The 13,761-nt window shown below is 46.8% G+C and overlaps 1 protein-coding gene across 1 annotated transcript in view; it reads left to right on the forward strand.

Annotated features, from left to right (window-relative positions):
- The first annotated feature begins 1,023 nt into the window (after positions 1-1,023).
- The window catches only part of LOC138267259 (extracellular calcium-sensing receptor-like), a 69,270-nt gene continuing 56,532 nt past the window's right edge, over positions 1,024-13,761 (forward strand). Inside the window, exons 1-2 of the mRNA XM_069216117.1 lie at positions 1,024-1,284; positions 3,897-4,724. Coding sequence (XP_069072218.1) covers positions 1,024-1,284; positions 3,897-4,724 — 1,089 coding nt within the window. The remainder of the gene's footprint in view (positions 1,285-3,896; positions 4,725-13,761) is intronic.

Genomic DNA, 13,761 nt, shown 5'->3' on the forward strand with positions numbered 1-13,761 from the left:
ACTGTGACAGCAGCTCTACTGAAGGCACAAGGATCCCCTTCTGCCTGGCAGATATCTCTAAATGTTGGGAACTGCCCTTCACCGGGATCAAGGAGTACATCCCTGTGATGACCTGGCAGAACATAGTACAGTCCGTCAAACTTTAAATAAGACCCATAGTATGTTCAGGGGGTGTCTAAATACTGCTGTGATTACAATATGAACCATTCAAGTACATTTTAGGCACCAACCAGAATTGAACATTGTACCTGAGATCTTCTTCAAATAATTCACACTAAAAGTAGTGATGAGATTTACCTTGAGAAAGGTATCTCCTAACAAGGTGCAATGTATATCTTGTCCCATAAGACTTAGCATAAAATATGGAACCCATATCAAACAAAATAAGTAACTGTCCCAAAGACTCTGGACTAAGAGTCTGCTGCTGCTTTGTTTATTTAATCATACACAAGTGTTTGGTATTAGGTGGGTCCTGCATTACCTCTTTCTGTCTTCAATGTTGATTTGTTTCTTCACAGAGATCCAGTTCCACAGTCCTGCGATTCTAGACATGTATGCCAAATGGCATGGTCTACATACCGCATTTTTCTGCTGCTACTCTCTATCTCCCCAGCCTGGACATCAATATCTGGATGTCATCTGCAGCAGCTTGGTGTCGGGGGGTCCTTTCAAGATGGAGACATTATAATTGGTGGGGTGTTCCCCATCCACTACAAGACTGTGCTGCATGAGATTTCTTTCACCCAACCTCAAAGAAGACTGACCTGTGAGATGTAAGCAAGGGGTTCTCTTCTACAAAATTTGTGAAAACATCAGAGCATATAAAATATAAAATATAAGGCAGTGAGAATTGTATTGCGAAAGGTATTGTCCCTGATATAAAGATGTCCATAGTTTACTAAGATCCAGAGTTCTTAATCAAGGGTGATATTCTTTGGCATGAATACATTTATTTCTATACTACTAAAAGGCATCTTGTCCTCCCTTAGTTTCAGCCTCAGGGCCTACCGCTGGGTCCTCTCTATGCTCTTCACCGTGCATGAGATCAACAACAATCCAGGTGTGTTGCCCAACCTCACTTTAGGATTTGGGATCATCGACTCCTGCAATGCGGTGAGAGTAGCACTAGAAGGTATCACTCATCTAACCTCAGGAAGGAAAGCAGCCATTCTAAACTACCAGCTCAAGGACTCTTCTTCCAGACTCTTGGCCATCATTGGAGATGCCGGCATGGCACAGACGGTAGCCATGGCTCAACTTCTGGGACTCTACAGACTACCTCAGGTAAGACTGCTGACATTATTCCAGTGTTCAGCCCCTTAGATGGTAGCGTTTTAACTAAATACTGAGTAGTATTGACCTGAGTCAAGTGCCAGAGAGAAAAATAGACATATTGCGTATTTGCTTTAAGTCCAATATTCTTGACAAATACTACCTAAAGTCAGAGACAAGTATACAGGGTCTTCACTTGGTTAGGTAAAGTTTGCATCTTCCACTGTTTTGGAAGAAACCTAATGAGGTAACGTAAATTACGGCCATTGACCACACATAAATCTCACCTCTACTGTCAGTTGGCAAGAAAGAGGCTGTGATTCAGAGGAAATAGCAATAAATTAGAGTGGCATGGATAATACAGAAGCTTATGGGTACTGGTTGTAGAGGCCATGGAAGAGTAAACACCAGAAAGGGAAGTGCTAGTAGAAACAAGAGGGCACAACAGGGGAACACTTATGATTGAATCACTAATGGATACTACTTAAAGACCCCTGGAGATAACAGCACTGAGGAACACAGCTGGAACAAAACGAAATCAAGCAGCACAGAAGTGGAACAGGGAGATCAGAAAGCAAGCATTTACAGCGTAGCAAAGAATAATTGCCTTCAGCATGCTCTAGCAGTTCTTAGTTCTTTCCTATAACGGTGTCAGCACCACTACTACACATAGGGCTTTATTACAACTTTGGAGGACGGTGTTAATCCGTCCCAAATGTGATGGATATACCACCTATCGTATTACGAATCCATTATATCCTGTGGAACTCGTAATACGGTAGGTGGTATATCCGTCACATTTGGGACGGATTAACACCGTCCTCCAAAGTTGTAATAAGGCCCATAGTCTGTCATCAAAATATAGCTTTTGAGTTGTATCAGTGGCATGTGTGTCTTTGCAAACCATAGATGTTGGATTGCCCAGTCATCAACAAAGGTCTCTTAAACTGGGAACTTTAAGTAATAGTCAGTAGGGATAACCAGGCAACTGTTTTATTAAACAACAGTTCTTGTAAGAGTATGGATGAGTCACTGAGCCACCAGGACTCTTGTGTTATTGGTTTTCACGACATCGGCATAGTGTAAACCTTTTATGGTGCAAAGCAAATCTTTACTTCTGAGTCTAGGTCTGAGCTGCATTACAGATTAGAATAAATAAATAAAAAATAAACATTTGTAGTACTCTAGAAGCAATTTAAGGCACACTCCTAGACAATTTAAGGGTACACTGTCTATGAATTTTCTCTGTTACCAGAGTAAGGCTTTACCAACATCTAATATCAAATCTCAAGAAGACAGGTCAGCTCCACAGCTCCACTAACACCTACCATTTGTTGCTTTTCAATGTTTTTATAGATATTCAATGTGGAACCTCTGAACTTTTCAAAAGTTCCATATTGAATATCTAAAAGCATTAAAAAGCACCACATGAATAAACATAAAAAACAACATAAATTGTTATGTAGATAATCATGATACTTTTAGAAGTAACTCCAACACCATCTGAGTTTGATCCAATTCAGCTCTCGTGGCAAATCCTAGAGTTCTGTTCAAGGACAGTTAATAACAGTTCTTCAGCAACAATCAACATGTTTCAACCAGCTGTGGTGTAATGAACTTCATATGAGGTCATGGTTGCATTATGCATTTTGTTCACTGCAATCTATTATATATTTGTGTTCCAAACAGATTCCAGGTGTCAAAAACTACTTCTTTAGCATTTGTTTCCGATCTTATATGTTTCACGGATTAAATGTTTTGACACCCTTGTGAACCAGTGTGCAAGCATGAGGTGGGACTCACTATAGCAATCCCAGTGAAAGAAAACCCTAGCTATTCTCTTCCTGTTTAAAAAGGGTACACTACCGGAACTGGACACTGGGCTTAGTTTGAAGTGGTTGCAAAAGTGTGGGAAAAAAATCAATACTTTCTTTGCAGAGGTTATTATCAACTTTAGAGAGTGCTTCGGGTCCTTTAACAGCATCCACAAAAAAAACAAAAAACACATGCACTGTGCACAGGTATACAAACTTGCAATAGTTTTGCAACTTACAGTCCTGAATAGTATCTTAGTCTGGCCTTTACACGTATGCAAAACCATCACCATGGAGACATAAATCATGAAATAACCAATAAACTGTACAAGGCTTTTCACATAAATTGTCTATCACCCCACTCCTGTTCAAATGGGTCCTCAACAATTCTGTACAACACGATTAAAAAGGCTGAGCCTCCTAGCCCTATTAGGTTTAAACCTGACATAGCTGATGGAAGAGTCTCATCATTGATTGGAGTGTGTAATGAACTTGGGGCCTGATAGAAAACACGGCAGATGGGTTACTTCGTCACAATTGTGACAGATATCCCGTTTGCCGAAATCTAAATCTCACAGGTTAGAATGGGATTTAGAGTTCGGTGGACGGAGTATCCGTCACTGTTGTGACCGAGTAACCCATCCGCGAGTTCGAATTCAGGCCATAGGATTTTATTGGGCAAGTGGAAGGGATGAGGTATTCACTTAAAATGCTAAAATGTGTCATGCCTGCATTATTATATTCGAAATCATAATAATATTAATGAAAGGATAAACTGTAGTCTAGTAAACTAAATGTACTTTTCTCCAGGTCAGTTACTTCACTGCAATACCAATCTCAAACAACAAGCATCTCTTCCCATCTTTCTTCACCATTGCCCCAGCAGATTACATGCAGGCCTACGGACTGGCACGTCTGGTTGCTTACTTTGGATGGGCCTGGGTGGGAATACTCAGTCAAGAAGGTGACTTTGGCAGGCTGAACACCCAGATCTTCAAAGAAGAGATAATGAAAGCTGGGGCTTGTGTGGCCTTCTCAGAAATCATCCCCACCATCTTCTCTAAGACCAGAACAGATCAAATTCTGGAAGTGGTAAAAAAATCTTCAGCCAGGGTGATTGCGCTCTTGTCATTCGAGGTCTTTGTGAACCAGTTCATGGAGGTTCTCTCCACGCTAGACCTCACAGACAGGGTTTGGATATCCTTGGAGGCACCTAGTGTTTCCAACAAGAACCTTGCAAGAGCGGTGGATGGTACTATGGGGATGGTGATTCGCAACGGACTAATGCCAGGATTCGAAGAATTTGTTTTCAGCTTAAAGCCATCCAGATTTCCAAAGGACCCTTTTGTTAAACTGTTTTGGGAGGAGGTGTTTAGTTGCCAATGGTCTGAGTTTTCTGCAAACCAGTCATTAGGGAAAGGTATCATGGAGATAAAAAAAAAACTGTGCTCAGGAACGGAGAACTTGAGAGACACAGTAATCTATCCTGACATTGATGACCTGAGAGTGACCTACAATGTCTACAAGTCTGCCTACGCTGCAGTCCATGCAATACATAACATGCTTTCATGTCTTCCTGGGGACGGTCCATTTGCAGATCAGTCATGTGCCAGCTTTCATGATTACAGGTCATGGCAGGTAGGAAAAGCGATTTTCTGCTTATATTGAGCATATTGCAAAATGGTGATGCCTGCGTGAGAGCCTAATAATATGTAGCTATTAATACTCAAAGGTCTTGGCATGCTATGGCCAAGGTGGTCTCTAAAGTGGAACATTCACCTGCACTGAGAAAGCAAATGATGCCAATAAAGATAGCCACATGAATACATGAAAGTATTTATAACAAGCAGATTCGCAGGTGACTTTCATTCGAGCAAACCAAAAATATAATAGATAGTTAAAGACTGTATGTAAAAGGTTCAAAAGGCGTGGAATCTGTGCCTAGCGGTTTCCATCAGAAAATTGATTCTAAAGCTTTTATGTGAAAAGTGATCTACCAACTGATTAATACTGAATACCCCAGAAATATGTTCACAACTTAACGTTGTTTGTTATACCATGTTTATGCGTCTGTTTGTTTTATTCTGCTCGAACCTGTTAGCACTTCACAGTAGCTGTGAGTCTCTACGCAGGGACTAATGGGGGCTTCAGGGAGCTTCAAGCAGTATGCTGAAAGGGCTGTATTGCTGGGTCTCCAGATAATCATTATTTTGAGTCCTCTAAATCTTTCTAAGTGGAACATTATCCCATCTTGAGTAAAGCATATCATTCCCTCTTGCCTCCTTCTGTCCTCCACTATTGTACGATACTGCTGTTGGTATCGGGTTGTCCTACTGTTTTATCAATCTTCATCGCTTCAAACATCATATGTATCTTCCCTGCCCGGCTCTCTCACTAGTGTGCACCCAGCTCCTTCTGCCATTATTTATGCCCATTGATATTGATAAGGGGAGATGTTACAGAATCATCGCAGAAACACAGACCAACAGATACCGCAGTCATGGAATGTTCTTCAGTGCATGAGACTCTTATTGTAGTTGGCCATGACTCTAGGATAATGCCAATGTATGGAGCTGTACCTCTTAAATAGACTGCATCATACCAGACAAACAATTTCTTCCAAATCAATAAAATTAAAGAATAGAGTAATTGTTAGACTTTTCATCCTTGGCGTGGTTGTTGATGTGTGCTGGACTCTGATTTTGCTGTTTCTTGTTACTCTGGGCACTTTACCGCTGCTAACCAGTGCTAAAGTGCAAGTGCTCCTTTACAAAATGTGTATGTAATTGGTTTATCCATGATTGGCATATTTGGTTTACCAGTAAGTCCCTAGTAAAGTGCACCAGAGGTGCCAGGGCCTATAAATCACATGCTACTAGTGGGCCTGCAGCATTGGTTGTGCCACCCACATAAGTAGCTATGTAATCATGTCTCAGACCTGCCATTGCAGTGTCTGTGTGTGAAGTTTTAACTGTAAATTCGACTTGGCAAGGGTACCCACTTGCCAGGCCTAAACCTTCCTTTTTCTTCCATGTCAGACACCCCTAATGTAGGCCCTAGGTAGCCCCAATGGCAGGGTGCAGTGTATGGTTACGGTAGAACATATAGTAATGTGGCTTATATATCCTGACAGTGAAATATTGCTAAATTCGTTTTTCACTGTTGCAAGGCTTGTCCCTCTTATAGGTTAACATGGGAGCTACCTTTAAATCTGATTAAAGTATAGATTCCCTTTGGGAGCGGATGGACATGTGGAGTTTGGGGTCTCTGAGCTCACAATTTAAAAATACATTTTTTAGTAAAGTTGATTTTAAGATTGTGTGTTTGAAAATGCCACTTTTAGAAAGTGAGCATTTTGTAGCTTATACCATTTCTGTGACTCTGACTGGTTGTGGATTCCCTGTCTGGGTCAGTTTGACAGTTGGGCTGGTTGCACCTCACACTAGACAGTGACACAAAGGGAGCTGGGGTGTAGCCTGCATATCCTGATGAGCCATCTGTGCTAGGAGGGAGAGGAGGAGTGGTCACTCACACCTGAAAGGGCTGTGCCTGCCCTCACACAATGCAGTCTCCAACCCCCTGGTGAGTGTCTGGGGCCTGGGCCAGGATTTCACATTCAAAAGAGACTTTACTTTGAAGTAGGCCTACTTCAAAGGAGAAATTGGGTATAAGAAGGGCACCCCAAACCACAGACTTTAGAAACACTTCTGGAAACAAGAGGAACCTCTGCCTGGAAAACAGCTGAAGAGCTGAGGAAGAAGAGCTGCCCTGCCTGTGACTGTGCTTTGTGGAGCTCTCCTACAGTTGCTGCTTCTGCCAGAGTAAGAGGGCAAAGACTGGACTTTGTGTGCCTTCCATCTTGAGAAGAAATCTCCAAGGGCTTGATTTAGAGCTTGCCTCCTGTTGTTTGAAGTCTCAGGGACAGCAAAGACTTCTCTCTGCCAGCACCTGCAGTCTCTGGAAAGACTCCTACTCTGCCCTGTGGTGCCCATCCAGATCCTGGGACCCTGAAAGGAGAAGCTGGCAGCCTAAGAGGAAGTAATCCACGCACAGAGCGCCATGCGGGGAAAAGATCGAAGCAACTCCGATCTGCGGCTGAAGAAACGACGTGCCGCTGGCTCTGAAGCTGAAAATCAACTGTCACCGGAAACGCGACCAAAGGATTGACGCACGGAGCAGGAGAAACAACGCACAGCATCGCTGACGGAGGCTGGGAGATCGCAACCCGCGCTGCGTGGTTTTCGGGTCATCGTGCAGCTGGATTTCTAATGCGAACCATCATTGTGCGTGCAAAAACATCGCAAGGCCTGCCTGGACCCGTGTGCGGACCAACAGAAGGGGGAAACAACGCAAGGTCTCGCTCGTGAGTGATATCGATGCATCGCAAGCCCTATTTGACGCACACCCGCCCGTGCTGGGTTATTTTTGATGTGCACCAGGTAGGAAGCATGTGTTTAAAACTACTTAAAGACTCTTTTTGATTTTTAATTGATAACTTGACTTGTGTATTGTGGATTTTTGCATTTTTGGTCTTGTTTTGTTTAGATAAATATTTCCTATTTTTCTAAACCTGTGTGTCATTTTGTAGTGTTTTCAATAAGTTACTGTGTGTGTTGGTACAAATACTTTACACCTAGCACTCTGAAGTTAAGCCTACTGCTCTGCCAAGCTACCAAGGGGGTAAGCAGGGTTTAGCTGAGGGTGATTCTCTTTTACCATGACTAGAGTGAGGGTCCTTGCTTGAACGGGGGGTAACCTGACTGTCAACCAAAGACCCCATTTCTAACTAGTAACATTCTAGAAATGGTGTCCAAACCAAAACAAATGTTCACGCCACTGGTAGCTCAGGCCATATTGTCTCTCAGTCTTGTGGCCTTCATAGGGTGAGGTCTCTACTGATACTAGGAACCGAAGGAAGTTTGCTTGCTCATTGAACTATGCCAAAATGTCATCTTCTCCAGGGAACAGGCTTTAGTAACCATTGTCACCAGACTTTTGGGTTTCTTTTGTTTTTTGCAACCTGAGCTCAAGGGCATTGTAGCACTTTACAGGAGCACCACATTACATTACACAAGGCCAGATTATGTTTTTTAGGCAGGGAGAGATTAAGGGATTTCCTCTGCAATGTTAAGTATGATCTTGAGAGCTCTGAGGAAACTTCAAACATCACCTAAGAGAGATGCAAGAGAGGTTGGGTACCAGGTTCTTCATATATCCTTGGAATTACATAGCTTCATAGGGAAGAGGCAAAGAGTTGTCTTTCATCTGGTGCAGTGTATACAAGGTGTGTCCAGGGCTGAGTGGAGGGTTCTGTGCTCTCCATCTGGTAAGTTTGGAAACGGAAGTGGGAAGACATCATGCAATGATGCGGCGGCTGTGCATCGACTGTGATTGTTTCTGTGATGGTCTTTGTAGGAAAATGCCACTGTTGGCATGGTCGCCCCCCACCTTTTGCCTAGTGTTGATGCCAGTTTTGATTGGAAGTGTGCTGGGACCCTGCTAAGCGGGCCCAGCACCAGTGTTCTTTCACTAAAACTGTACCTTTGTTTCCACAATTGGCACAGCCCTGGCATACAGTTAAGTCCCTCATAAAAACTACCAATGGTACCAAGGGTCCTGTGGCCAGGGAAGGTCCCTAAGGGCTGCAGCATGTATTATGTCACCCTCAGGGACCCCTCACTCAGTGCATGCACACTGCTTTGCAGCTTGTGTGTGCTGGTGGGGAGATAGGACAAAGTCGACATGGCACTCCCCTCAGAGTACCATGCCCACAAACCACTGCCTGTGGCATAGGTAAGTCACCCCTCTAGCAGGCCTTACAGCCCTAAGGCAGGGTGCACTATACCACAGGTGAGGGCATAGCTGCATGAGCACTATGCCCCTACAGTGTCTAAGTAAATTCTTAGACATTGTAAGTGCAGGGTAGCCATACTCAGTATATGGTCTGGGAATTTGTCATTACGAACTCCATAGCACCATAATGGCTACACTGAATACTGGGAAGTTTGGTATCAAACTTCTAAGTACAATAAACCCACACTGATGCCAGTGTGGGATTTATTGAGAAATGCACACAGATGGCACCTTAGAGATGGCCCCTGTATGTTAGCCCAACTGCTAGTACAAGGCTGACTGGTCTGTGCCAGCCTGCCACTTCCCGACTAGTTTCTGACCACATGGGGTGAGTGCCTTTGTGCACTCTGTGGTCAGAAACAAAGCCTGTCCTGGGTGGAGGTGCTTCTCGCCTCCCCCTGCAGGAACTGTAACACCTGGCGGTAAGCCTCAAAGGCTCAAGCCTTGTGTTACAATGCCTCATGGCACTCCAGCTAGTGGAGATGCCCAACACCCCGGTCGAGCCCCCACTTTTTGGTGGCAAGTCCGGAGAGATAATGAGAAAAACAAGGAGCGGTCACCCCCTCAGCCAGGTCCACCCCTAAGGTGACCAGAGCTGAAGTGACCCCCTCCTTGAGAAATCCTCTATCTTGCTTTGGAGGATTAGGACCAATAGGGATAGGGATGTGGTCCCCTCCCCACAGGGAGTGGGCCCAAGGAGATTGTAGCCACACTCAGGGACAGCAGCACTTGGCTACTGCCCTCTGACCCTAACACACCCCTAAATTTAGTATTTAGGGGCGATCCTGAACCCAGCGCTTCAGATTCCTGATGACCTCACAAGAAGAAGAAGGACTACTGCGCTGAAAACCCCACAGAGAAGAAAAGGAGACGACAACTGACTTACCCCCTGCCCTACCAGCCTGTCTCCTGCTTCAAAGACCTTGCACCCCAGAAGCAAAGCATTCTGCAGGACCAGCGACCTCTGAAAAGCCTCCAGGGGACTGCCTGCATCACTGAGGGCCAAGAACTCCTGTGGGCAGCGGCTCTGCCCAACAAGAAGAAAGGACATCCATCTTTAAAGGGACTCCCACCTCACTCCAGGAGCGTGAGTCCCCAAAACTCTGCACGACGCCCTCGGCCCATGTCCAGAGAAACCAACTATCCAGAGAGGACGCCCAGGCGACTTCGACGACGTCTCCACCCTGGGCTGACCTCCCTGCAACCCCATGACGACACCTGCAGAGGGAATCCCAAGGACCCCCCTGACTGCAACTGCCTGGGACGAAGATATCCGATGCCTGGAAGAAGCACAGCACCCTCAGCCGTGAGGCCCATGAGAAACCGACCACCAGTGCAGCAACAACCAGCAGGCGGCCCTCACCCTTGCCCAGTCAGTGGCTTGCCCGAGATGCCACCCTGTGCCCTGTCTGCTGCACCCAAGTGACCCCCCCGGTCCCTCCATAGAGTTCTATTGCGAACCCGATGCCCTGTTTGCCCACTGCACCCGGCCGCCCCCGTGGCGCTGAGGGTGTGGTTTGTGTGGTTACTTGGGGCCCCTCCAGCACTCCTCCAAACCCCCCTGGTCTGCCCTCCGACAACACGGGTACTTACCTGCCAGCAGACTGGAGCCCACATTATTTTGGCTCCTGTTTGACCTCTGCACCTGACCAACCCTGTATTGCTGGTGCTGAGTGTTTGGGGTTGCCTTGAACCCCCTCCGGTGGACTACCTATACCCTGTAGATTGAACCCGTAAGTGTGGTACTTACCTCTGAAACTGTACTGTACTTACCTCCCCAAGGAACTGTTGAAAATTGCAGTGTCCACTTTTAAAATAGCTTTTTGAAATTTTAATGAAAACTGTGTACAATATTGAATCCATTCAAGTCTCAACTATTACTAGGCAAAGCACTTTGGACTCAGTACACACTATATCTCATTTTGATACAGTATATACAGAGCCAGATTCCTACAGGCTTTATTTGTCCACCACTCAGATTGAACAGAAGATGGAGTGTGGCAATGTGCCACACTCCATCTTCATAGGAAATTGAGGTACCCTAGTGGCAGTCCTAATGCCACAGGACGATAGTGCCTTGACTGCTGCATTGGTACCACCTGTGGCACCAAGACCCTCAGGTAGGCAAAGTTGGGTGAAATATGTAAGGGTCCCAGCAGCTATGCTTGCTTGCGGCCTCTCCAAACACGGGGAAGGAGCACAATGTGGAAGGCAAGCACCAGCACACCCTCTACAGGAGGGAAGGATGAAAAGCCCTCTGTAGGTACATCCACTTGGGAGAGATTAGGGATGAGGCACCTAGAGGTGGTGGGGCCCCAGTAACACACAGGGTGACCAGCTTCAAGAGGAGAAGGGGGACAAATATCAAGCAAGTTGCGTTTCACTGGAAGCAGGAAGGGGCTCAGGTAGGCTGACAGCTCACATCATTGGGGAAGGAGATGGACAGTGGATGGGTCGGTGTGGGAAACACCCCCAGAAGCGGGGGTAACTCTGGAGGCTATTATAGAAGTCTCGACGTGGGAGTCTAGTCAAGCTGTTTGGGGGGAACAAAGTTTAGAATAGCAAGGAAGCAACCCGGGAGATCACAAGTGGAGTTTGCACACAAAGAAAGCATAGGGGGATGTTTTCTGTACATGGGTACCCGGAGCACCATTGCTGAGTTGGGAGGCTGCCAGAAGTACAAGTTATATACCTTTGGTAACAATATATCTGGTAGAGACATATTCTAGCTCCAGAACACTATGCCAACGATGCCCGTGGAGTTGACCGACGCCACCTGATGACGCAAAGAGGTGCTGCTTGAAGAAAAATCTCTGGATGCAGTCTGACGCCTGGCGAAATTCAAAGTTAAGGAATCTGTAACTAGAAGTCTCTATCAGATCTGGGAAGTAGTATGCATCTAGCAGGCCCGACATGGAATGGAGATGATGCAAGACAGGCCAGTATGGAAATGGATGGTGTGTGATGGTAATGGCAGACGTCATGAGGGGCCAAAGTTGTAGTTCTTTAGTCCAGGAACCCAATATGACGGGCCAGATTGACAAAGGCATGCGTCCTGGATTCAGTGCATAAAGGTCATCAAAAGGGGCAGCTGACTTGCAGGAGCCAAAGATGGCTGAGGTACAGTGTGCATCCCCTGCCTTCTCAAGATGAACTTCCTTCCAGAGAAAAGACAACAAAGGACTTGGGAATGAGGTGCTACGGGATGGGGTACCAAGCATGGCGCGGCACACAGGGCTGCTACAAGTTCGCCATGGGTGACACTACAGTGGACAGGCCATGGGGCAAAATCAATGGCAAGGGACTAGAGGCCTGAGGAGGAAGGTGTTCCTTCAGCCAAATGGGTTCATTGAAAGAGGCGAGGAAGATGGAGTGGACAACCAGAATGATGAAACAGATAGCCAGGCATCTGAGGAAAATGAGTTGACAAGTTTGGCAAGGGAGAGCAGCAGAACCCGGGAGGACCTTGGTGACCCAGAGAGATGGCAGATGGTCCCCACAGGGGAGAGGGAGCAGTCAAGGTTCGGTTGAAGAAATAGAAGAGCCCTGTCACAGACGGGCAGTGAGTGCCAGTCCAGTTAGGTATGCAGTGAAGGTGCAAAGAGACAAGATACAGCTGCCTGTAGACTGGTCAGTTGACAGAAGGAGACACATCAAAAAGAGGCTGGAAGAGTTAGGAACCCAACCTTGTGTATACAGGAAACTGGTGAGATGCATGAAGTGTGGATGGCAGGCTCATAGATGATGCAGGCAGTGGATGGAAGGCATAAGGACAAGGAAGAAGTAAATGTGGTGATGATACAGAGTTGGTGATATTTCAGAGAGCCTGGTGGGTGTCTGTGGACAAGTATCTGGAACAGAGAAGGCAAGACGCCACAGAAGCAAAATAAGAGCTCGAAACAGTGATGCCAGGAATGGAAGGAGGGGCTGACTGAGGTGACAAGGTAGCAAGCAAGGGGCCAGTGGATTGTAAAGGAGAGAGGAGGGTATCAAAAAGGGAATGGACAAAGGCCCAAGTGGGCTCCCAGTTCAAAGAAAGATGTCTAGAGATAGAAAGGGACAGAAATTATAAGAAGGAAGGCCAAGAAGGAGGATGGGCGCGTAGTAAAGTTCCCACTTATGGGATGGCGGACCCCTTTGGGTGGGGGCTAGTGTTACTAAATAACATAGGGGGTGATTCTAACTTCGGCGGGCGGTCGAAAGACCGCTGAGGTTATTTTGGGATTTGCCCTGGGCTGGCGGGCGGCCGCCGAAAGGCCGCCCGCCAGCCCAGGGCAAATCCACCTTCCCACGAGGACGCCGGCTCAGAATTGAGCCGGCGTAGTGGGAAGGTGCGACGGGTGCAGTGGCACCCGTCGCGTATTTCAGTGTCTGCTATGCAGACACTGAAATACTTTGTGGGGCCCTCTTACGGGGGCCCCTGCAGTGCCCATGCCATTGGCATGGGCACTGCAGGGGCCCCCAGGGGCCCCGCGGCACCCCCTACCGCCATCCTGTTCCTGGCGGGAGACCCGCCGGGAACAGGATGGTGGTAGGGGGTGTCAGAATCCCCATGGCGGCGGAGCGCGCTCCGCCGCCATGGAGGATTCTGCAGGGCAGCGGGAAACCGGAGGGAGACCGCCGGTTTCCCGCATCTGACCGCGGCCGAACCGCCGCGGTCAGAATGCCCTGCGGGGCACCGCCGGTCTGTCGGCGGTGCTCCCGCCGACCCTGGCCCCGGCGGTCTCGGACCGCCGGGGTCAGAATGACCCCCATAGAGAAGATACAGGAGAACCAGTATATTGACATATTTAGGTTATTTCTCAGGGAGACTAGGTGTAAG

This window comes from Pleurodeles waltl, chromosome 12 (genome assembly GCF_031143425.1).
Source record: "Pleurodeles waltl isolate 20211129_DDA chromosome 12, aPleWal1.hap1.20221129, whole genome shotgun sequence".
NCBI classification, from domain to species: Eukaryota; Metazoa; Chordata; class Amphibia; order Caudata; family Salamandridae; genus Pleurodeles; species Pleurodeles waltl.